The sequence below is a fragment of the Canis lupus genome, chromosome 9 (assembly GCF_003254725.2).
Source record: "Canis lupus dingo isolate Sandy chromosome 9, ASM325472v2, whole genome shotgun sequence".
Taxonomy (NCBI): domain Eukaryota; kingdom Metazoa; phylum Chordata; class Mammalia; order Carnivora; family Canidae; genus Canis; species Canis lupus.
The window spans coordinates 61,389,521-61,415,335 of record NC_064251.1 but is presented as its reverse complement, the minus strand read 5'-3'; the positions used below and the strand labels follow the sequence as shown (position 1 = coordinate 61,415,335).

Here is a 25,815-nt window from a genome sequence, read left to right as displayed (position 1 = left end):
CCTCTTCTGAAACCCTTTGTTTCCCAGGGTTAGGAGTCTTTCATGGTTTGTCTTCCTCTTTGATTTTTCCCTACTCAGTCCCCCCTGCCTTCCCATATGGTCTCTTTCACTATTTCTTATATTCCACATATCACATATTTCATCTTTAAGTGTGTTTACTATAGTTTTTGGAAATACTCTTTATAAAATAAATGAAGTGCTCCCCCTCATAGTTTGCCAGGAGTTTTAATTTGTTTTTTACTAGTTATAAATGGAGGTTAAGTCTCATAAAATGTTACTACCACATTTGTTAGATATTCTTATAATTTTCTCCTTTAATCTATTAATAGGTAAATTACACAGGTTGATTTAGACTGTTTAAACAACCACACCTTATTGAACGCATTTCTACAGACAATGCAATTTTTTATTTTTTAACAATTATTATTATTTTTAAGATTTATTTGAGAGAAAGAGAGCAGAGAGAGAGAGAGAGTATGAGGTGAGGGGGAGAACAAGCAGACTCCTTGATGATCAGGGAGCTCAATACAGGGCTTTATCCTGGGACCCTGAGATCATGACCTGAGCCCAAGGCAGACACTTAACTGACTGAGCCACTCAGGTTCTCCAACAATTATATTTTTAAGATTTTTTTCTTTTCAAAAATTTAAAAAGATTTATTTACCTATCTCAGAGAAAAAGAACAAGTGAGGGGTGGGGGAGAGGGAGAGAATCCTTAAGCAGACTCCCTACTGAGTGTGGAGCCCAATGCCAGGCTTGGTCTCATAACCCATGAGACCACGACCTAAGTCAAAACCAAGAGTTGGGGGAGGCGGGGCAAGATGGCAGAGAGTAGGGTCCCCAAGTCACCTGTCCCCACCAACTTACCTAGATAACTTTCAAATCATCCTGAAACCTACGAATTTGGTCTGAAATTTAAAGAGAAGACAGCTGGAACGCTACAGTGAGAAGAGTTTATGCTTCTATCAAGGTAGGAAGATGGAAAAAAATATAAAGAAACAAAAGGCATCCAAGGGGGAGGGGCCCCGCGAGGAGCCGGGCTGAGGCCGGGGCGAGTGTCCCCAGGACAGGAGAGCCCCGTCCCGGAGGAGCAGGAGCTGCACCGACCTTCCCGGGCGGAAAGGGGCTCGCGGGGAGTTGGAGCAGGACCCAGGAGGGCGGGGATGCCCTCGGGCTCCCGGGGACACTAACAGACACCTGCGCCCCGGGAGAGTGCGCCGAGCTCCCTAAGGGCTGCAGCGCGCACGGCGGGGCCCGGAGCATCTCGGGGGGCTCGGGGGGGGCTCCCCGTGGAGGGGGCTGCGCGGCCCGGGAGCAGGATCCCAGCGGCGCAGGCCCCGGAGCCCAGGGCGCTGGGGGACAGAGCCCAGGATCCGGCGCGGCCCTGCCCCCGGGACAGGCAGAGGCCGGGAGGACACAGGACAGCAAGGACGATTCTGCCGTGGGGTGGCCCCGAGCTGTGCAGATCGGCGCCCCGCCCTGGAGCATCCAGGCCCCTGCGGACTGGGAGCTGCGGTAGTTACTGCCGGAGCTGAATCCAGGGCTGGAGAGCTGGCCACCGCCACTGTTGTTCCTCCTGGTGTCACCTTGTGCCTGGGACTGAGCAGGGGCCTCACAGGATAAACAGCAACCACTGAGCCCTGCACCAGACAGGGGCTGGGCAGCTCCCCCAGGTGCACACACCTGAGAATCAGTACAGCAGGCCCCTCCCCCAGAAGACCAGCTGGAAGGACAGGGGAAGAGCAAGTTCTTGACCAAGCAGCACTGGAAAGTTCCAGGGGAAGTTGAGGGATTTACAGTATATAGAATCAGAGGATACTCCCCCCTTGTTTTTTGTTTTCTGTCCCCCCCCCCCTTTTTTCCTTTTTTTTTTCACTCTCTCTTTTCCTCCTTTTTCCAGTACAACTTATTTTTGGCCGCTCTGCACTAAGCAAAATTACTAGAAGGAAAAACTCACCACAAAAGAAAGAATCAGAAACAGTCCTCTCTCCCCCAGAGTTACAAAACTTGGATTACAATTCAATGTCAGAAAGCCAATTCAGAAGCACTATCATAAACCTACTGGTGGCTCTAGAAAAAAGCATAAAGGACTCAACAGACTTTATGACTGCAGAATTTAGATCTAATCAGGCAGAAATTAAAAATCAATTGAATGAGATGCAATCCAAACTAGAGGTCCTAACGATGAGTGTTAACCAGGTAGAAGAATGAGTGAGTGATACAGAAGACAAGTTGATGGCAAGGAAGGAAACTGAGGAAAAAAGAGAAAAACAATGAAAAGATCATGAGGAAAGGTTAAGGAAAATAAATGACAGCCTCAGAAAGAAAAATCTACGTTTAATTGGGGATCTCGAGGGTGTGAAAGGGACAGAGGTACAGAATGTGTATTTGAACAAATCATAGCTGAAAGCTTTCCTAATCTGGGAAGGGAAACAGGCATTCAGATCCAGGAAATAGACAGATTCCCCCCCCCCCAAATCAATAAAAACTGCTCATCACTGCGACATTTAATAGTGAAACTTGCAAATTCCAAAGATGAAGAAAAGATCCATAAAGCAGCAAGAGACAAGAAATCCCTAGTCTTTATGGGGAGAAGTATTAGGATAACAGCAGACCTCTCCACAGAGACCTGGCAGGCCAGAAAGGGCTGGCAGGATATATTCAGGGAACTAAAGGAGAAGAACATGCAGCCAAGAATACTTTATCCAGCAAGGCTCTCATTCAGAATAGAAGAGATAAAGAGAGATAGAGAGAGATAAAGAGAGAGATAAAGAGCTTCCAAGATAGGCAGAAACTGAATATGGGACCACCAGCTCTGCAAGAAATTTTAAGGGGGACCCTGTAAAAGAAAGAGGAAGGCCTAGGGAATAATCCACAAAACCAGGGACTGAATAGGTATCATGATGACACTAAATTCATATCTTTCAATAGTAACTCTGAACGTGAATGGGCTTAATAACCCCATCAAAAGGTGCAGCGTGTCAGACTGGATAAAAAAAGCAGGACCCATCTATTTGCTGTCTACAAGAGACTCGTTTTAGACATAAGGACACCTACAGGCTGAAAATAAAAGGTTGGAGAACCATTTACCATTCGAATGGTCCTCAAAAGAAAGCAGGGGTAGCCATCCTTATATCAGATAAATTAAAGTTTATCCCAAAGACTGTAGTAAGAGATGAAGAGGGACACCATATCATACTTAAAGGATCTATCCAAGAAGAGGACTTAACAATCATGAATATTTATGCCCGGAATGTGGGAGCTGCCAAGTATATCAATCAATTAATAACCAAAGTTAAGACATACTTAGATAATGATACTCTTATACTTGGTGACTTCAATCTAGCTCTTTCTATACTCGATAGGTCTTCTAAACACAACATCTCCAAAGAAACAAGAGCTTTAAATGATACACTGGACCAGATGGATTTCACAGATATTTACAGAACTTTACATCCACAGCACAGCAAAGGATACAGTCAACAAAACTAAAAGACAACCTACAGAATGGGAGAAGATATTTGCAAATGACATATCAGATAAAGGGCTAGCTTCCAAGATCTATAAAGAACTTATTAAACTCAACACCAAAGACACAAACAATCCAATCATGAAATGGGCAAAAGACATGAACAGAAATTTCACCAAAGAAGACATACACATGGCCAACAAGTACATGAAAAAATGCTCTGCATCCCTTGCCATCAGGGAAATACAAATCAAAAGCACAATAAGATACCACCTCACACCAGTATGAATGGGGAAAATTAACAAGACAGGAAACAACAAATGTTGGAGAGGATGTGGAGAAAGGAGAACCCTCTTGCACTGTTGGTGGGAATGTGAACTGGTACAGCCACTCTGGAAAACTGTGTGGAGGTTCCTCACAGAGGTAAAAGTAGACCTGCCCTACAACCCAGCAATTGCACTGCTGGGGATTTACCCCAAAGATACAGATGCAGTGAAACGCGAGGACACCTGCACCCCGATGTTTCTAGCAGCAATGTCCACAGTAGCCAAATTGTGGAAGGAGCCTCGGTGTCCATTGAAAGATGAATGGATAAAGAAGATATGGTTTATGTATACAATAGGATATTCCTCAGCCATTAGAAATAACAAATACCCACTATTTGCTTCAATGTGGAGGGACCTGGAGGGTATTATGCTGAGTGACATAAGTCAATCAGAAAAGGACAAACATTATATGGTCTCATTCATTTGGGGCATATAAAAATTAGTGAAAGGGAATAAAGGGAAAGGAGAGAAAATGAGTGAAAATATTAGTGAGGGTGACAAAACATGAGAGACACGAACTCTGGGAAATGAACAAGGGGTAGTCGAAGGGGAAGTGGGTGGGGGGTTGGGGTGACTGGGTTATGGGCACTGATGGGGGCACATGGTGGGATGAGCACTGGGAATTATGGTATATGTTGGCAACATAAACCAAAAAACTAATACAAAAAAAAAAAAAAAAGAAACCAAGATCAGACACTTCTTGCAAGATATCCATGAAGGCAAGAGAAACAGACTGACCCACCCAGGTGCCCCTTTACAAATTCTTATTTAAATTCTAGTTAGTTAACATACAGTGCAATATTGGCTTCCAGAGTAGAATTCAGCGGTTCATTACTTACATACAACATACAGTGCTCACCATAACAAGTGATCTCTTTAACACCCATCACCCATTTAGCTCATCTCCCACCTACCTCTTTATTAACCTTAAGTTTATTCTCTACCATTAAGAGTCTTTTATGGTTTCTCTCTCTCTCTGTCTCTCTGTCTCTCTCTCTCTCTCTCTCCCTTCCCCTATGTTAATCTGTTTTGTTAAATTCTACATAGGAGTGAAATCATATGGGATTTGTCTTTCTCTGACTGACTTATTTCACTTAGCATAATACTCTCAAGCTCCATCCACATTGTTGCAAGGGCAAGATTTCATTCTTTTTGATGGCTGAAAAATACTTCATTATACACACACACACACACACACACACACACACACACCACCTCCTCTTTATCCATTCATCTTCAATGGACATCTGGGCTCTTTCCAAAGTTTGGCTATTGTTGATAATGCTGCTATAAACATTGGGGTGCCTGTACCCCTTTAAATCACTGTATTGGTATCCCTGGGCTAAATATGTACTAGTTCAATTGCTGGGTCATAAGGTAGTTCTATTTTTAACTTTTTGAGAAAATTCCATATTATTTTCTCCAGAGAAAATAATGGCTCCACCTGTTTGCATTCCCACCAATAGTGCAAGAGGATTCCTCTTTCACTTGCCAACATCTGTTGTTTCCTGTGTTTCTCTCTTTTTTCCTCAGTTTCCCTCTTTGCCATAAACTTGTCTTGTATGTCACTCACTCGTTCTTCCACCTCATTAACCCTTGTTGTTAGCACTTGTAGTTTGGATTGCATCTCATTCAATTGATTTTTAATTTCTGCCTGATTAGATCTAAATTCTGCAGTCATGAAGTCTCTTGAGTCCTTTATGCTTTTTGCTAGAGCCACCAGTAGCTGTATAATAGTGCTTCTGAATTGGCTTTCTGACATTGAATTGTAATCCAGGTTTTGTAACTCTGTGGGAGAGAGGACTGTTTCTGATTCTTTCTTTTGAGGTGAGGTTTTCCTTCTAGTCATTTTGCTCAGTGCAGAGTGGCCAAAAACAAGTTGTATTGGGAAAAGGAGAAAAAGAGAAGAGAGAAAGAAGGAAAGAAAAGAGAAAAAGAAAAAAGAAAAAAGGAAGAAAAAAAGAAAAAAAAAGAAAAGAAAAAGAGAAAGAAAAAGAAAGAAAGAAAAAAAAAGGTGGGGGAAGCAAACAGAAATCAAAAAGCAAAAAAAAAAAAAAAGAAAAAAGAAAACAAAAACAAAACAAACAAACAAAAAAAAACACGGGGGAGTATCTTCTGCTTCTGTATATTTTAAGTCCCTTGACTTCCCCTGGAACTTGTCCGTCTAGCTGGTCTTCTGGGGGAGGGGCCTGTTGTGCTGATTTTCAGGTGTTAGCACTTGGGGGAGCTGTTCTGCCCCCTGCCTGGTGCAGGGCTCAGTGGGGGTTGTTTACCCCGTGAGGCCCCAGAAGGAACAACCACAGTGGTGGCTGCCAGCTCTGCAGCCCTGGAGTCAGCTCCCGCAGTAGCTCCGGAGCTCTCCGTCTGCAGGGCCTGGAGGCTCCGGGGCGGGGCCGCTGATCTGCTCAGCTCGGGGCAGGAGCGTCCTTGCTGTCCTGGGCCCTCCTGGCCTCTGCCTGTCCCGAGGGAGGCCGGATCCTGGGCGGTGTCCCGGCGCCCTGTGCTCCAGGGCCTGCCTGTTGGATTCGCTCCCGCCCCACAGCCCCCTCTGCGGAGCCGCCCCCGAGCCCCCCGAGCTGCTCCGGGTCCCGCCGTGCACGCTGCAGCCCTTAGGGAGCTCGGCGCATCTCCCGGGGCGCAGGTGTCTGTTAGTGTCCCCGGGAGCCCGAGGGCATCCCCGCCCTCCTGGGTCCTGCTCCATCTCCCTGCGAGCCCCTTTCCGCCCGGGAAGGTCGGTGCAGCTCCTGCGTCTCCGGGACGGGGCTCTCCTGTCCTGGGGACACTCGCCCCGGCCTCAGCCCGGCTCCTCGCGGGACCCCTCCCCCTTGGAGGCCTTTTGTTTCTTTAGCTCTTTTTCCCCATCTTCCGACCTTGATAGAAGCACGAATTCTTCTCACTGTAGCATTCCAGCTGTTCCCTCTTTCAATCTCAGGCCGAATTCGTAGATTTTCAGGATGATTTGAAGGTTATGTAGGTAATTTGGTGGGGACAGGTGACTTGGGGACCCTCCTCTTCCCCCATCTTGCCCCTCCCCCTCTGTAAGTAGAATTCTGAGCAGCAACGCCTCCTTCTGTCTGGACATGCAGATGTTGTCTTAGACTCAAGTCAGTTGGATTCACAAGACACAGACATTTTGGGAGGTGAAGATAATTTTTGTGAGGTGATAGGAAGCATCATCCCTAATCTTCTCATTCTCACCTCTGCACCTTCTCAAATTTCCAAAGATATTCTTATACTGTCCCTTATTTTCAGATGAAGCACACATTTGCCTCGTATTAATCTATACTGTACATCAGTACTGATAGTCCCAAAGCGTTTGCTCATTATCTCCAGGTCACTCAACTTCTTTTAAGGGTGAGGTATAGGAAAAAAAAAAAAAAAAGAGTGAGGTATAGGGCAGGCTGGGTGGCTCAGTGGTTTAGCGCCACCTTCAGCCCAGGGAGTGATCCTGGAGACCCAGGATTGAGTCCCGTGTCAGGCTCTCTGCATGGAGCCTGCTTCTCCCTCTGCCTGTGTCTCTGCCTCTCTCTCTTATTCTCTCATGAATAAATAAATAAAATTTTAAAAAAAGATTGGGGTATAGTTTATATACAGTAAAATAATGCAAATCCTAAGTGTATAGCCTTTTACTGATGATTTGTTTATCTAATTCCTGCTGATGAACGTTGGAGTTGTTTTTAGTTTGTTCTATTATGAATAAAACTCCTGTGAATATTTTGTACAAGATTTTTTATAGACACATGGTTGCTGTATGTTTAATTTTATTAAGAATTGCCAAACTGTTTTCCAAAATAATTACAGAATTTCATATTTCCACCATCAATATATGAGAGTTTCAGTTGCTTTAAATCCTACAAAAATGTTGTATTTTCTTATTATTGTAGTCATTCTATTGAGTGTTCAGTGGTATCACATTGTTACTTTAATTTACATTTCCCTGATAATTAATGATGTTGAGTGTCTTTCACATGCAATATTGGCCATTCAAATATCTTATTTTGTAAGGTGTCTGCTCAAATTTTTTGAATACTTTTTAAAAATTTAAATTCAATTAATTAACATATAGTGTATTATTGGTTTCAGAGGTAGAGTTCAGTAAGTCATCAGTTGTATTATATACATACCCATTGCTCATTACATTATGTGCCCTTCTTAATGGCCATTCCCCTGTTACCCCACCCCCCCACCTCCCATCCAGCAACCCTCAGTTTGTTTCCTCTGGTTAATAGTCTATTATAGTTTGTCTCCTTCTCTGATTATATCTTGTTTTATTTATTTTTAAATTTTTGTCCACTTTAAAAAATTAGATTGGGGGTGCCTGGGTGACTTAGTTAAGTGTCTGCTTTGGGGTCAAGTCATGATCCTGGGGTCCTGGGATCGAGCCCCACGTAGGGCTCTCTGCTCAGTGCAGAGTCTGCTTCTCCCTCTCCTTCTGCCTGCTGCTCCCTCTGCTTGCATTCTCTCTCTCTCTCTTTCTCAAATAAACAAATAAAACCTTTAAAAAATAAAAAATAAAAATTAGATTATATACTTTCACTTTTTGATTTGTATAGGTTTATATATTTTGAGTATGTCTTTTGTCAGATATATGTAGTGTGAATATTTTTTCCATTTTCACTTCTTAATATGACTTTTGATGAGCAGAAGTTTTTAAATGGTGAAATTCATTCAATAATTTTTCTTTTGTGGTTAGCCATTTTGTTTCTTGACTAAGAAATCTTTACTCATGTCAATACACTTTTATAATATTTTTGGTTTAAAATTTTTTTAATACTTTTAGTCCTCACATTTAAGTCTATGAGCCACTTTGAATTCATTTTTGTATATGGTGTGGAGTAAGGAGTCAAGGTTAATTATTTTTTATGTGCATATCTGGTTGTCCCAGCATAATTTATTGAATGGATCTTCCTTTCTCCACTAAATTGCATTGACACTTTGCCAAAAATCAATTGATTATATAACTAAGGATTTATTTCTGTGTTCTCCATTCTGTTACCTTGATCTATTAATGTATTCTTATAAAATATTATGCTATGTTAATTTTTTAGCTTTTGAAGTCTTAAAATTTGGTAATGTATTTTCTCCAACTTAGTGATTTTTCTTTAAGATTGTCTTGGCTATTTTAGGGCATTTTCATCTTCATTTAAATTTTAAAATGGGCCTGTCAATGTGCAAGGACAATGACCAGGTTCCTGTGCTCAGGCCTGGAGTAAAGTGGGTAGAATCAGCGTTCTCTCTCCTATAACCTACACAGTGGCAACCTGGCCAAGTTCGGTGCAGGGTATCTATAGACTGTGGTTGGGGAGGAGGTCACAAAGGAACACAAATTACATTGACCTCTTGTTTCTCACTGAAAACACTTGATGCAGTAGGACAATGCCAGTATATCTTTAAACTTTCACAAGTTTTGGCACCTAGAATGCTATATACTATAAAATTATCATTCAAGTGAAAGAGCCAAATAATGACGTGTTTCAGATATGCATGCAAATAGAAAGTTTCTCCTCTTTGGACTTTACAAAGAAATTCTCTCACCATTATATTAGTCATCTGATTTATTAATGGGCTTACATTCCATATACTATACATATTTATTTAAACAAATAAGAGATTATAAATGTATGTTAATTGGAAATCCTCTCCGTCTCTGTCCCCTACTGCATTACATTCTTACTGCATTGTCTATACCCACATATATATTTATGTAATCTTTAAAAACATAATGAATTCATACTTTCATACTTGTTACATATCTTGAGTTTTTTACCTAATGGCTTTCGAAGAATAGACATCCATTTGATTCTTTCAAGTTGCTGCGTATTCTTACACATAATTTCCCCATCTTTATTAATAGGGTTTTAGGTTGTTGCCAATTCTTACCTGTCATAAACAGGAAATCACTGAAAAATATATTTCAATATCCAATATATTTTTATGGTAGTATTTCCATAGGTTAGAATCCTAAAAGTGGGAGTTTCTAGAATAAAATATTAAATCACATATTTCTAAACACCTAGCTTTAGGGATAGATGGGAGAAAGAAAGGTTCCAAAGTCTCCATTGTGAAATAGATAACTTTCATGTAATCATCTTGGTTCTTGTTCTTTCTGGCCATTACCATTTTTAAATTGTATAGTAAATAAATAAGAGGCAATTAAAAGAAATAAAGCCACAGAGAAACAATCAAGAATAGAAAGATGAGAGAAAAGGCAAAAACTTAATTTTTAAGCAAGAAAAAGTTTTATGAAAGAGAATATTAAGGAATTATAAAAATACTCATAATAAGAAAAGTAGCTAAAATGTAACTCCTTTCCTCACTTTGCCCCTCTCCTTCCATTCTTTTCCTCCTGAAATGTTTGTCAAAGTATTCAACCGCTGTTTTCAGCAATATACTGAAATGTGAAGGATTTTAGAGGGTAAGTCTTAATAAATGGAGAGCAATTTGTTCAGGATATATTGTCAACATATGATTAGTTTAAAGCAGTATTTGGAAGATAAGAACATGATGAATCTTTGTGGAAAAGTGGAGGAATAGTCAGGAGAAACTTGATGATTTCAGCAGTCAGGGACAATTGGTCAGCTGACATCAATAGATGTGAGCGCCCACAATAGGCTTGTCTCACTTAGGTTAAAAAAGCTAAACTCCAACCGTTCTATTGTTCGCCAAGGTCTAGTAGGGACCAGATTCCAGTGGAGCAGATTTCACTTGTGAGTTTGTCAAGAGGGTGTTGCTTGAGAATTCCACCTGCCCATCAGCTTCCTTAGGCTCTGTTTCAGGTCTTTGTTTCTCAGGCTGTAGATAAAAGGGTTTAGCATGGAGGAAAGAACTGTGTAGACAATTGTTGCTATGTGGTCCCTGGCACTGTAGGTGGACAGGGGCTGTAAATAGACATAGAAGATGCTTCCATAAAAGAGTGTGACCACCGTGAGGTGAGAGCCACAGGTGGAGAAGGCTTTGCGTTTCCCAGCAGCTGAAGGGATCTTAAGAACTGCGATGAGAATTCGTACATAAGAGAGAGTGATGCACAGAAATGGAGTCACCAAAACAACAGAACCTTCTGATATTATCACAACTTCATTGACAAATGTGGAGGAACAGGACAATTTCATCAAGGGACTGAGGTCACAGAGGAAGTGGTGGATGACATTGGAGTCACAGAAAGTGAGACCGTTCAGTAGCAGTGTGTGTACGAGTGAGTGGAAGTGGGGAAGTGAGCAGGAAAAGGCCACCAGCAGGACACAGCAGCGGCGGTTCATGGTGGTGACGTAGTGGAAGGGGTCACAGATAGCCACATAGCGGTCAAAGGCCATGACTGCCAGAAGGCAGCTGTCGGTGTTGCCCAGAGCATAAATGAAATACATCTGTGTCAGACACCCAGCATAGGAGATGGTCTTCTTAGAAAGGAAGTTCACTAGCATCCTGGGGACAACAGTTGTTGTAAAGCAAATATCAGTGAAGGACAGGAAACTCAAGAAGAAATACATGGGGGTCTGGAGCTGGGGATCAGAATGGATGGCCAGGATGATGAGTAGGTTCCCTATTATGGTGATCAGGTACATGGTGAGGAAGAGGATAAAGAGTGGCTTCTGGTCCTCAGGCTGGGAGGAGAGTCCCAGGAGAATGAACTCAGAGACACTGCTGGTTTGGTTGACCCTTGCCATTGGCTTCGGCCTAGTTATATAAATGAAGTTTTGTTATTTACCTTACTCCAAGTCCAGAACCCAGTTAGTCTTTGTTTTCTCTGTTTGGTCACAATTAGCTGCTGTGCAGGGACAGCTTGTCAATCTCATGGTCCTTGATGTGGCCTTCGCTTCCCAACTTCCCTTCCCAAATCCATGGCATCACAAGGCCTTATAGTGAAGGTTGGAGGGGCAGAAGAAGAGTTTTCCTTTAGAAACTATCAGAGATGGGGGATCCCTGGGTGTCTCAGAGGTTTAGCGCCTGCCGTCGGCCCAGGGCATGATCCTGGAGTCCCGTGTCGGGCTCCCTGCATGGAGCCTGCTTCTCCCTCTGCCTTTGTCTCTGCCTCTCTCTCTCTCTGTGTCTATCATGAATAAATAAATAAAATCTTTTTTTTTTTAAAAGAAACTATCAGAGATGGACCTCACCGATTCCAGTTCATTAGTTCCTATTCCATGGAAGCACTGTTCCCTTGCTAGAGATTTAGCAATAAAAACAGGCAAATCCTTGTCATTATGTAGCTCCTGTCCTAGATGGGGAGTCAGATCATTGACAAACAACATTAAACAGTGTATAAGGGATAGAGATGGACGAGGGATGAGTTTGCCAAAATATAAACAGGGAAAATCTAGGGGGAATGTTGAACCTGTTTCAGCAAAGTGAGCTCTTTCTCCTTTGGGTGCAGGATAAGGGATTCCTCTTCCTTAGCCCATGTCATGCTGTCATCACTGGTCTGGGCACATGTCTGTTTTTCTGTAAATTAATTTTTCTTTCTTTAATATTTTGTCCTAAATCACATTTGTATAGGATGGGTACCCATTTTTTTTTTTTTTTTTTTTTTTTTTTTTTTTTTTTTAGGATGGGTACCCATTATTGAGTATTCAACTCATGCTTTATAATTCACCAGTCATGTGGATGCAACAATACCTATGAAAACATTAATTTTTTATATATTAAGAATTTATGTACATATGTATGCTTTTTTCAATCATATCCAGTTACCTAGTGATGGACATCAAAGCGGCCTCTAATTTTTTTTGTTGATACCACAAAAAGCTCTTCAGTGAGAGATATTATATAAGCCAAGTGTTTTATTTATTTTATTTTATTTTATTTATTTATTCATGAGAGACACAGAGAAAAAAAGGTAGAGACACAGGCAGAGGGAGTAGCAGTCTCTCTTCAGGAGCCCAATGTGGGACTCTATCCGGACCCCTGAGCCGAAGGCAGATGCCCAACCACTGAGCCACCCAGGCGTCCCAAGCCAAGTGTTTTAAATTAATTTTTAAATGGTCAGCATATTCATCCATACCTCATTAATAGAGATTTCCTTTTTCTATTTTAAGATTTTCAAGTATTTTCAGACATTGGTTATTTATCTATTCCTTATTACCATAAAAAGCTCTACAATGGCCATGGGTGTATCTCCAAAATGTTTGAAATAATTTTTTCAGAAGCACCATAATCTTTCACACCTTTTCAATGGTCTTTTCACATTGGAATTTTCAGACATTACAATTTTTATTCTATATTAATATATTAACTTATTGAACATTGAAATATTAATATATTAATTAATTTATAAAGCAAATGCTATAATTGCATTAACAAATGATGTCATGTATATAATAGTGGTTACACTTCATAATACTGTTTTTCATATTTGGAATTTGCTAAGACAGTAAATGATAGAAGTATGCTTACATTTTAATTGTAAATTACTAAACATCTTTAAACCTCAATTTTACCATGTATAATATTGGATAGAAATATCCTTGTTATTGTGAGGATTTAGTGAGAAATGCATCTAAAGCACTCAGCAGAGAGACAAACATATGTGAATACTCAAGAGAAACTTATTTTTTTGAGAAAGAGAGGAGAAAGGGGAAGAAGGATAGGAAGAGAGAATATCTTATGTAGGCTCCTGGCACATCATGGAGCCCAACTTCAGACTGCAATCTCCCAACCCTGAGATCATGATAAATCAAGAGTCAAACCCTTAACTGACTGAGCCACTTAGGCACCCCAACTCAAGAGAAACACTTGATCATCATCAGACTCAGTGTCACCTTCCCTTATCTGATATTAGTGGTTGTCCTCAAAATCAGTCAACTCACCTGCTTAAAATACACCCCTCCCTGCCAAGTTGTCAGACTAATCTCATGATTTTGCAAGATCTAACGGAAGGATTATTTGTGTATGCATTGAGTGATTTGAACAAACCTGTAGTTAAAGTTAATAACAATAACCAATGTTACTAAAATTCTACTACGTGTGAAGCTTGTGCTAAGCACTTCACGAATCCCATGATGAGGGATCACAAGGCATGTGTTTGTTTGAATTTTAAGATTTTATTTATGGCCCTTCACGAAGATGGTGCCGAAGGCGAAGAAGGAAGCCCCTGCTCCCCAAAGCCGAAGCCAAAGCAAAGGCTTTGAAAGCTAAGAAAGCAGTGCTGAAAGGCGTGCACAGTCACAAAAAAAAAGATCCTCACATCACCTGCATTCCAACAACCCAAAACCCTGCGTCTCCGAAGACAGCCCAAATATTCTCGAAAGAGCGTCCCCAGGAGAAACAAGTTTGATCACTATGCCATCATCAAGTTCCCCCTAACTACTGAGTCAGCCATGAAGAAAATAGAAGACAACAACACACTTGTGTTCATTGTGGATGTCAAAGCCAATAAGCACCAGATCAAACAGGCTGTGAAGAAGCTCTATGACATTGATGTGGCCAAGGTCAACACTTTGATCAGGCCTGATGGAGAGAAGAAAGCATATGTTCGACTGGCTCCTGACTACGATGCTTTGGATGTTGCCAACAAAATTGGGATCATCTAAACTGAATCCAGCTGGCTATAAATCTAAATATAGATTTTTTCACCATAAAAAAAGATTTTATTTATGTATTTATGTATTTATTTCAGAGAGAGCGAGCACAAACTGGGATGGGGCAGATGGAAGAAAACAATAGTTTTCTTTTTTAAAAATTTATTTTCTTGGGGGATACCTGGGTGGCTCAGTGGTTTGGCGCCTGCCTTTGGCCCAGGGCACGATCTTGGAGTTCCGGGATCCCACGTCGGGGTCCCGGCATGGAGCTTGCTTCTCCCTCCTCTTGTGTCTTTGCCTCTCTCTCTCTCTCTCTCTCTATATATATATATATATATATATATATATACATATATATAATAAAAATAAATAAATAAATCTTTAAAAAATTTTTCTTTTTAACTGATGGTGTTTTGCTTCCACCAAATCCCGCAGTGTAGACTATCTAGAGGTCAAATTGGATTGGACTGAAAACCAAAAGCTGCATGGAGGTTTTAGTTGGACCCCAAGACTGCCTAATCCATGAAATATTTGAAACTCTCAGGAAGGAAAGAGTAAGTGACTTTGGTCAAGCACAAGCTTGACCAATGTCAAGCAGGTGACCAACTTACTGAAGCTCACCTCCAGATCCAGATGCTCCTTTTACCTTCCCCACGTCTCCAGAAGCTGATCTGCGCACATTTGCTACTCGGCTGCCAATCTTCCTCTCAGCCAAGCACAGCCGCCTCACGTTTCTCCCATGACAATCTTGGTTGATGAACAAGGAGATGAATAGGAAAGGCAGGAAGCTGATATGCTACTTTAAAGGGATAGCGTGTTTCCCCTCCCTGGCCTCCAACCTCTAATGTCTGGTTCCTAGCATGCTGCTGCTTTCTCAGCTCCCCATCTCAGAAGGCAAAAATGCCCTGACTCAGGGGACAAGGACCCTCCTGATTGTGAAAGCCCAGGCAGTGTCTCCTGAGTCTGAGCTCTGGTTTGCTGGCCTCGGGGGCCCTTGTTAGGTTGAAGGAGTTGTGGTGTGATGACTTCTCAAGGGAGCTGGTCCTGTGATTGCTCTAAGCAGAGCAAGCCGACTGGGGATGACACATAGTAGGGCTGACCCCAGGGGATAGGGGAGCCCTGAGGCTTCCTGTTTTGATTATGGTACTCATCCTAAAACTTCATAACCTCAGCACAACATCTCAAAGGTGTGTAAGTATTCCCAACTCTGGGTTATCAAGGGTGAACAAATATTATGTTGGTGAATATTTTTATGTTTGGGGAAACAGGTGTGGACCTTGGTGTATTCTAGAACTGGGGAGGTTGCAGTTTTCAAGGGATTCAGTGAGGGTAGATCAGTGGTGTGTGCTGTGTTCCAGTATCTTGGCAGGCATCTAGACTAGCTTTTTTTCTATATGGGATTAGCTTAATGTTAGTTTACGTATACTTAAAGCACAGGGTATGGCAGTGATTGTTGTCATGTTTAGTAAAGGGGCTTTGGAAAAATAGTGTTGGTGTTTCACAGTTAGGCTCAGAAAATTCTTTGAAGGTTAGTGATAAGGAAAGAAGATATTTAGAGCATTGTGGCCTTGCCAGTAAGTTAGTTGCTTTTAATAATTTACACTATAGAGGTTCCTCACAAAGTTAAAAGTTCAACTACCCTACAACCCAACAATTGCACTACTAGATATTTAAAGACACAAATATGGTGATATGAAGGGGCATATGCACCCCAGTATTTATAGCAGCAATGTCCCCAATTACCAAAATGTGGAAAGATCCCAGATGTCCATTGATGATGAATCAATAAAGAAGAAGTGGTAAATATATGCAATGGAATATTACTCAACCATCAGAAAGAATTAAATCTTGTCACTTGCCATGACATGGATGGAACTAGAGGGTATTATGCTAAGCAAAATAAGTCAGAGAAAGATAAATACTATATGATTTCACTCATATGTGGAATTTAAGAAGCAAAACAGATGAACATAGACAAATGGAAGGGAAAATAAAATAAGATGAAAACAGGGATGCAAACCATAGGAAACTCATAAATCTAGGAAACAAACTGAGGGTTGCTGGAAGGAAGTAGGTGGAAGGATGGGATAATTGGGTAATGGGCTAGGGAGGCACTTGATTTAATGAACACTGGGTATTATATCCAACTGATGAATCACTAAATTCTACACCTAAACTGATAAAAGAAAAAAAGAGGGGAAAAAAGAACAAAGAAACAAAATAAGATAAAAATTGGGAAGGAAGTAAACCTTAAGAGATACTGAACTCTAGGAAACAAACTAAGTGTTGCTAGAGGGGAGGTGGGTGAGGGGAAGGCATAAGTGGGTAATGGACATTAAGGAGGGCACTTGATTCAATAAGCCCTGAGTGTTATATGCAACTGATGAATCATTGAATTCTACCTCTGAAACTAATAAAAAATTTAGAAAAGAAAAAAAATAGATGGTAAGTACAAAATTGACTTAATTCAACTTTGTAAGAATTGAACTAGATAGGGGGATCCCTGGGTGGTTCAGTCGTTTAGCGCCTGCCTTCGGACTAGGGCATGATCCTGGAGTCCCGGGATCGAGTCCCACATCAGGCTCCCTGCATGGAGCCTGCTTCTCCCTCTGCCTGTGTCTCTGCCTGTCTCTTGTGAATAAATAAATAAAATATTTTTTTAAAAAGAATTGAACTAGATGATAATAATTTAAAGGGAAAATGATAAAAAAATAAAATACTAGCCTTACCAAATGCAAAAAAAGAACAACAAAAACCAAGTTACTCAGCCTCTGTATATCTGGGTTTTCATCTGAAGAATGAGGATAATGACTATTCCTGGCACTAAACCAGATAGAAAATTGCCCTTGGGTTTTTACACAGAGAATATTGTGTATCACGGTGAACATCATCCATTACAATGTATAGGAAATGAAACACATTCTGTTGTTGCCCTCAATGTAAATCAATGTCTCACACAATACATATGTGTCTTTTTACTTAACCTCCAGCTTAAGTGTTCAATTTTAATCTACATTTTAGAGCGGCAGGACAAAGACGGAAAGCCCTGGATTTGAGTCCTGTCTCCTTCTCCTCTTACTAGTCATGTGGCCGTGATTTCTATTCATTCATTCAACTCTTTCTTTCTTCCTCTCTTTCTTCCTTACTTCCTACCTCCCTCCATCTCTCTCTCTTTCCTCTTTCTCGCTTGTTCTTTCAGTCATTGTTTCTTATACTTACTTATTCCAGCTTTATTGATATATAAGTGACATGTAACATTGTGTAAGTTTCAGGGGTACAATTTAATGATTTGAAATATGGATATATTGTGAAATTTTACCATAGTCATGATAGCTGTAATATCCATTACTTCACAAGTTACAACATTTCTGGTGTGATGAAAACTTTAAAAATCTACTCTCTTAGTAACTTGCAGATATAAAATACAGTCTTATTAACTATAGTCACCATGCTGTAAGTTACATCCTCAGAACTGATTCATCTTATACCTGAATAAGGACCCAGAGGCAACTCTGGCCCCTGCATGCTTGCCTGATCAGTGGTGTGCTGAACTACTAAGTCACTTAGCTAATCAAGGCTAAGAGTTCGGCTTGTGTTCATTACAGAAACCTGGATAATCTTTCTGTCAGCAATAGAGAAGAAGGAAGAGGCATGATCTCTGTATAAACTGACATGCCAGACACATTATTTGCTTTGGTGGAAGTTTCAAATTTAGGAAACTCCCAATCTCTCTATTTCTGCCTCTCTTCTCATCCTAAACTACTTTAAAGACTTTCAAAAAGCTAGCAAAACTGATTACAGAAGTTTATTAATGTATGAAGAATACTAAGGAGATCAAAGTAATTGAACAGGTATGAATTAGTACCAGAAATTTTTGTGAAAAGCAGAGGTTTCAATAGCAGTTAGAGGGAAAGAAAAAGATGTGGTTTTCTGGAGAAGAAAAGAAGAAAGAGAGAGGTAGATATGTGGAAATGGAATCTAGGAACTTGGTAGATCTTGAGCCTATTACTGAATCATAATTGTTTCAATTGTTGATGGTTGCAAATGTAAAGAAATGGATATCATTCAACAAGCATGACACATATGAATTATACCTACTGTCCAGGGGAAACAGGGTCCAGAGGAGCAGAGACCCTCATGAGCATGTTCCCAGAGAATCTGGCTAGGACTTCCACCTGCCCATCAGCTTCCTTAGGCCCTGTTTCAGGTCTTTGTTTCTCAGGCTGTAGATAAAAGGGTTTAGCATGGAGGAAAGAACTGTGTAGACAATTGTTGCTATGTGGTCCCTGGCACTGTAGGTGGACAGGGGCTGTAAATAGACATAGAAGATGCTTCCATAAAAGAGTGTGACCACGGTGAGGTGAGAGCCACAGGTGGAGAAGGCTTTGCGTTTCCCAGCAGCTGAAGGGATCTTAAGAACTGCGATGAGAATTCGTACATAAGAGAGAGTGATGCACAGAAATGGAGTCACCAAAACAACAGAACCTTCTGATATTATCACAACTTCGTTGACAAATGTGGAGGAACAGGACAATTTCATCAAGGGACTGAGGTCACAGAGGAAGTGGTGGATGACATTGGAGTCACAGAAAGTGAGACCGTTCAGTAGCAGTGTGTGTACGAGTGAGTGGAAGTGGGGAAGTGAGCAGGAAAAGGCCACCAGCAGGACACAGCAGCGGTGGTTCATGGTGGTGACGTAGTGGAAGGGGTCACAGATAGCCACATAGCGGTCAAAGGCCATGACTGCCAGAAGGCAGCTGTCGGTGTTGCCCAGAGCATAAATGAAATACATCTGTGTCAGACACCCAGCATAGGAGATGGTCTTCTTAGAAAGGAAGCTCACTAGCATCCTGGGGACAACAGTTGTTGTAAAGCAAATATCAGTGAAGGACAGGAAACTCAAGAAGAAATACATGGGGGTCTGGAGCTGGGGATCAGAATGGATGGCCAGGATGATGAGTAGATTCCCTATTATGGTGATCAGGTACATGGTGAGGAAGAGGATAAAGAGTGGCTTCTGGTCCTCAGGCTGGGAGGAGAGTCCCAGGAGAATGAACTCAGAGACACTGCTGGCTTGGTTGGCTTTCTCCATGTCAAAAAGCCAAATGAAACAGAAGATCTTACCACTTGATGAACACACATTTCTTCCATAAGTGTAATCACAAACAAGCCCATAACCATGTGTCTTCATACCTTTACTTCCCTCCCTTAAACTCATGAGTAGCTACCATGTGAGCACCTTGTCAACTTTGTGGTGCTTGATCCTGCCACCTGAGCTTTCAGACTTTACATGTTTCTGGTGTTGATAGTATGAACTTGGGGAATAATTTTCCTTCAGAAACAGAGTTTAATTAATTCAGTTTAATATTAAATCTTAACAATAGTTGTTTATTGGTTACCAACTTTGTAAAAAATACTCTTCTGGGAGTAGGGACACCACTGTAAAAAAGGGAGAGACAAGCCTGTCTTTGTGAAATCTGCATTCTAATGAGGATCTATCTATCTATTTATCTATCTATCGATCATCAAAAAGTTCTACATGCTTAATGAAAAATAAACTACATAAAGGGAGAGATACTGCCAAAGGTAGGGTGGAGAATTTAAATTAGATTAGATGGTTTCATTTTTCTCTGTCTATATCAAAACAAATTTTCAGTTATGTCATGCTAAGCTTTATCTTTGAATCTCCTTGTCAGAAATTGTGTATTTGGGGGAGGAGGGGCAAGATGCCGGAAGAGTAGGGTCTCCAAATCACCTATCCCCACCAAATTACCTAGATAACCTTCAACTTACCCTGAAAATCTACGAATTCGGCCTGAGGTTTAAAGAGTGAGCAGCTGGAATGCTACAGTGAGAAGAGTTCGCGCTTCTATCAAGGTAGGAAGACGGGGGGGAAAAGAACTAAAGAAACAAAAGGCCTCCAAGGGGGAGGGGCCCCGCGAGGAGCCGGGCTGAGGCCGGGGCGAGTGTCCCCAGGACAGGAGAGCCCCGTCCCGGAGGAGCAGGAGCTGCACCAACCTTCCCGGGCGGAAAGGGGCTCGCGGGGAGGTGGAGCAGGACCCAGGAGGGCGGGGATGCCCTCGGGCTCCCGGGGACACTAACAGACACCTGCGCCCCGGGAGAGTGCGCCGAGCTCCCTAAGGGCTGCAGCGCGCACGGCGGGACCCGGAGCAGCTCGGAGGGGCTCGGGGGCGACTCCGCGGAGGGGGCTGCGGGGCGGGAGCAGCTCGGGGGGCTCGGGCACAGGAAGAGGCTCCGTGTGGAGGGGGCTGCGCGGTTCCAGGAGCAGCTCGGAGGGTCTCGGGCGGCGGCTCCGCAGAGGGGGCTGTGGGGCAGGAGCACGAATCCAACAGCGCAGGCCCCAGAGCACAGGGCGCCGGGACACAGCCCAGGATCCGGCCTCCCCCGGGACAGGCAGAGGCCGGGAGGGCCCAGGACAGCGAGGACGCTCCTGCCCCAACTGAGCAGATCAGCGGCCCCGCCCCGGAGCCTCCAGGCCCTGCAGATTTGTGACCCAGTATGTGGTCTATTCTGGAGAAAGTTCCATGTGCACTTGAGAAGAATGTGTATTCAGTTGAGTTTGGATGTAAAGTTCTGTAGATATGTGTGAAATCCATCTGGTCCAGTGTATCATTTAAAGCTCTCGTTTCTTTGGAGATGCTGTGCTTAGAAGACCTATCGAGGGTAGAAAGAGCTAGATTGAAGTCACCAAGTATAAGTGTATTGTTATCTAAGTATTTCTTCACTTTGGTAATTTTTTTATTTTTATTTTTTTTTAATTTAAAAAAAATTTTTTATTTATTTATGATAGTCACAGAGAGAGAAAGGGAGAGAGGCAGAGACATAGGCAGAGGGAGAGGCAGGCTCCATGCACCGGGAGCCTGATTTGGGATTCGATCCCGGGTCTCCAGGATCGTGCCCTGGGCCAAAGGCAGGTGCCAAACCGCTGCGCCACCCAGGGATCCCCACTTTTGTTATTAATTGATTTATATATTTGGCAGCTCCCACATTCGGGGCATATATATTGAGGATTGTTAAGTCCTCTTGTTGGATAGATCCTTTAAGTATGAGATAGTGTCCCTCTTCATCTCTCACTACAGTCTTCGGGGTAAATTTTAGTTTATCTGATAGAAGGATGGATACCCCTGCTTTCTTTTGAGGACCATTTGAATGTTAAATGGTTCTCCAACCTTTTATTTTCAGGTTGTAGGTGTCCTTCTGTCGAAAATGAGTCTCTTGTAGACAACAAATATATGGGTCCTGCTTTTTTATCCAGTCTGAAACCCTGCGCCTTTTGATGGGGTCATTAAGCCCGTTCACGTTCAGAGCTACTGTCGAAAGATATGAGTTTAGTGTCATCATGATATCTATTCAGTCCTTGTTTTTCTGGATTGTTGCACTGAACTTCTTCTTAAAGAGGAATTTTAAAAGTCCCCCTTAAAATTTCTTGCAGAGCTGGTTTGGAGGTCACATATTCTTTCAGTTCCTGCCTGTCTTGGAAGCTCTTTATCTCTCCTTCCATTCTGAATGAGAGCCTTGCCGGATAAAGTATTCTTGGTTGCATGTTCTTCTCATTTAGGTCCCTGAATATATCCTGCCAGCCCTTTCTGGCCTGCCAGGTCTCTGTGGAGAGGTCTGCTGTTACCCTAATACTCCTCCCCATAAAAGTCAGGGATTTCTTGTCTCTTGCTGCTTTAAGGATCTTCTCTTTATCTTTGGAATTTGCAAGCTTAACCATTAGATGTCGAGGTGTTGAACGGTTTTTATTGATTTTAGGGGTTAATCTCTCTATTTCCTGGATCTGAATGCCTGTTTCCCTTCCCAGATTAGGAAAGTTTTCAGCTAGGATTTGTTCAAATACATATTCTGGCCCTCTGTCTCTTTCGGCGTCCTCGGGAACCCCAATTAAACGTAGGTTTTTCTTCCTCAGGCTGTCGTTTATTTCCCTTAATCTATCTTTATGGTCTATTAATTGTTTGTCTCTTTTTTCCTCAGTTTCCCTCTTTGCCATCAACTTGTCTTCTATGTCACTCACTCATTCTTCCACCTGGTTAACCCTCATCGTTAGGACTTCTAGTTTGGATTGCATCTCATTCAATTGATTTTTAATTTTTGCCTGATTAGATCTAAATTCTGCAGTCATAAAGTCTGTTGAGCCCTTTATGCTTTTTTCTAGAGGCACCAGTAGCTGTATAATAGTGCTTCTGAATTGGCTTTCTGACATTGAATTGTAATCCAGATTTTGTAACTCTGTGGGAGAGAGGACTGTTTCTTTCTTTCTTTTGAGGTGAGGTTATCCTTCTAGTCATTTTGCTCAGTGCAGAGTGGCCAAAAACAAGCTGTTTTGGGAAAAGGAGAAAAAGAGAGAGAGAAGGAAAGAAAAGAGAAAAAGAAAAAAGAAAAAAGGAAGAAAAAAAGGAAAAAAGAGAAGAAAAAGAGAAAGAAAAAGAAAGAAAGGGGAAAAAAGGGTAGGGGAAGCAATCAGAAATCAAAAAAGAAAAAAAAAAAAAACCACGGGGGAGTATCTTCTGCTTCTGTGTACTTTAAGTCCCTTGACTTCCCCTGGAACTTGTCCGTCTAGCTGGTCTTCTGGGGGAGGGGCCTGTTGTGCTGATTCTCAGGTGTTAGCACTTGGGGGAGCTGCTCTGCCCCTTGCCTGGTGCAGGGCTCAGTGGGGGTTGTTTACCCCGTGAGGCCCCAGGAGGAACAACCGCAGTGGCGGGGCCAGCTCTGCAGCCCTGGAGTCAGCTCCCGCAGTAGCTCCAGAGCTCTCCGTCTGCAGGGCCTGGAGGCTCCGGGGCGGGGCCGCTGATCTGCTCAGCTCTGGGCTGGAGCCTCCTTGCTGTCCTGGGCCCTCCTGGCCTCTGCCTGTCCCGGGGGAGGCCGGATCCTGGGCTGTGTCCCGGCGCCCTGTGCTCCGGGGCCTGCGCTGTTGGATTCGCTCCCGCCCCGCAGCCCCCTCCACGGGGAGCCCCCGCCCGAGCCGCCGGAGCTGCTCCGGGTCCCGCTGTGCACGCTGCAGCCCTTAGGGAGCTTGGCGCACTCTCCCGGGGCGCAGGTGTCTGTTAGTGTCCCCGGGAGCCCGAGGGCATCCCCGCCTTCCTGGGTCCTGCTCCACCTCCCCGTGAGCCCCTTTCAGCCCGGGAAGGTCGGTGCAGCTCCTGCGTCTCCGGGACGGGGCTCTCCTGTCCTGGGGACACTCGCCCCGGCCTCAGCCCGGCTCCTCGCGGGGCCCCTCCCCCTTGGAGGCCTTTTGTTTCTTTAGTTCTTTTTCCCCATCTTCCGACCTTGATAGAAGCACGAACTCTTCTCACTGTAGCGTTCCAGCTGTTCCCTCTTTCAATCTCAGGCCGAATTCGTAGATTTTCAGGGTAAGTTGAAGGTTATGTAGGTAATTTGGTGGGGACAGGTGACTTGGGGACCCTCCTCTTCCCCCCATCTTGCCCCTCCTCCTCTGTAAGTAGAATTCTGAGCAGCAACGCCTCCTTCTGTCTGGACATGCAGATGTTGTCTTAGACTCAAGTCAGTTGGATTCACAAGACACAGACATTTTGGGAGGTGGAGATAATTTTTGTGAGGTGATAGGAAGCATCATCCCTAATCTTCTCATTCTCACCTCTGCACCTTCTCAAATTTCCAAAGATATTCTTATACTGTCCCTTATTTCAGATGAAGCACACATTTGCCTGGTATTAATCTATACTGTACATCAGTACTGATAGTCCCAAAGCGTTTGCTCATTATCTCCAGGTCACTCAACTTCTTTTAAGGGTGAGGTATAGGAAAAAAAAAAAAAAAAAGAGTGAGGTATAGGGCAGACTGGGTGGCTCAGTGGTTTAGCGCCACCTTCAGCCCAGGGAGTGATCCTGGAGACCCAGGATTGAGTCCCGTGTCAGGATCTCTGCATGGAGCCTGCTTCTCCTTCTGCCTGTGTCTCTGCCTCTCTCTCTTATTCTCTCATGAATAAATAAATAAAATTTTAAAAAAAGATTGGGGTATAGTTTATATACAGTAAAATAATGCAAATCCTAAGTGTATAGCCTTTTACTGATGATTTGTTTATCTAATTCCTGCTGATGAACGTTGGAGCTGTTTTTAGTTTGTTCTATTATGTATAAAACTCCTGTGAATATTTTGTACAAGATTTTTTATAGACACATGGTTGCTGTATGTTTAATTTTATTAAGAATTGCCAAACTGTTTTCCAAAATAATTACAGAATTTCATATTCCCACCATCAATATATGAGAGTTTCAGTTGCTTTAAATCCTACAAAAATGTTGTATTTTCTTATTATTGTAGTCATTCTATTGAGTGTTCAGTGGTATTACATTGTTACTTTAATTTACATTTCCCTGATAATTAATGATGTTGAGTGTCTTTCACATGCAATATTGGCCATTCAAATATCTTATTTTGTAAGGTGTCTGCTCAAATTTTTTGAATACTTTTTAAAAATTTAAATTCAATTAATTAACATATAGTGTATTATTGGTTTCAGAGGTAGAGTTCAGTAAGTCATCAGTTGTATTATATACATACCCATTGCTCATTACATTATGTGCCCTTCTTAATGGCCATCCCCCTGTTACCCCACCCCCCCACCTCCCATCCAGCAACCCTCAGTTTGTTTCCTCTGGTTAATAGTCTATTATAGTTTGTCTCCTTCTCTGATTATATCTTGTTTTATTTATTTTTAAATTTTTGTCCACTTTAAAAAATTAGATTGGGGGTGCCTGGGTGACTTAGTTAAGTGTCTGCTTTGGGGTCAAGTCATGATCCTGGGGTCCTGGGATCGAGCCCCACGTAGGGCTCTCTGCTCAGTGCAGAGTCTGCTTCTCCCTCTGCTTGCATTCTCTCTCTCTCTCTTTCTCTCTCAAATAAATAAATAAAACCTTTAAAAAATAAAAAATAAAAATTAGATTATATACTTTCACTTTTTGATTTGTATAGGTTTATATATTTTGAGTATGTCTTTTGTCAGATATATGTAGTGTGAATATTTTTTCCATTTTCACTTCTTAATATGACTTTTGATGAGCAGAAGTTTTTAATTTGGTGAAATTCATTCAATAATTTTTCTTTTGTGGTTAGCCATTTTGTTTCTTGACTAAGAAATCTTTACTCATGTCAATACACTTTTATAATATTTTTGGTTTAAAATTTTTTTAATACTTTTAGTCCTCACATTTAAGTCTATGAGCCACTTTGAATTCATTTTTGTATATGGTGTGGAGTAAGGAGTCAAGGTTAATTATTTTTTATGTGCATATCTGGTTGTCCCAGCATAATTTATTGAATGGATCTTCCTTTCTCCACTAAATTGCATTGACACTTTGCCAAAAATCAATTGATTATATAACTAAGGATTTATTTCTGTGTTCTCCATTCTGTTACCTTGATCTATTAATGTATTCTTATAAAATATTATGCTATATTAATTTTTTAGCTTTTGAAGTCTTAAAATTTGGTAATGTATTTTCTCCAACTTAGTGATTTTTCTTTAAGATTG

General features: G+C 42.1%; 2 protein-coding genes and 1 pseudogene across 2 annotated transcripts; 1 reads left to right on the top strand and 2 right to left on the bottom strand.

The window, feature by feature from the left end:
* Nucleotides 1-10,511: 10,511 nt before the first annotated feature.
* On the bottom strand, nt 10,512-11,459 carry LOC112677116 (olfactory receptor 1L8-like). Its single transcript, XM_025474982.3, has one exon. The coding sequence runs from the start codon at nt 11,454-11,456 to the stop codon at nt 10,512-10,514; it is 945 nt and encodes a 314-aa protein (XP_025330767.1). The 5' UTR covers nt 11,457-11,459.
* Nucleotides 11,460-13,848: 2,389 nt separating this feature from the next.
* On the top strand, nt 13,849-14,318 carry LOC112677081 (60S ribosomal protein L23a-like; annotated as a pseudogene).
* Nucleotides 14,319-18,465: 4,147 nt separating this feature from the next.
* Nucleotides 18,466-19,395, bottom strand: LOC112677117 (olfactory receptor 1L8-like). Its single transcript, XM_025474983.1, has one exon. The coding sequence runs from the start codon at nt 19,393-19,395 to the stop codon at nt 18,466-18,468; it is 930 nt and encodes a 309-aa protein (XP_025330768.1).
* Nucleotides 19,396-25,815: the final 6,420 nt, after the last annotated feature.

Coding starts and splice junctions, on each gene's coding strand:
- LOC112677116 (XM_025474982.3), bottom strand. CDS start 11,456: ATGGCAAGGGTCAACCAAACCAGCAGTGTCTCTGAGTTCATTCTCCTG.
- LOC112677117 (XM_025474983.1), bottom strand. CDS start 19,395: ATGGAGAAAGCCAACCAAGCCAGCAGTGTCTCTGAGTTCATTCTCCTG.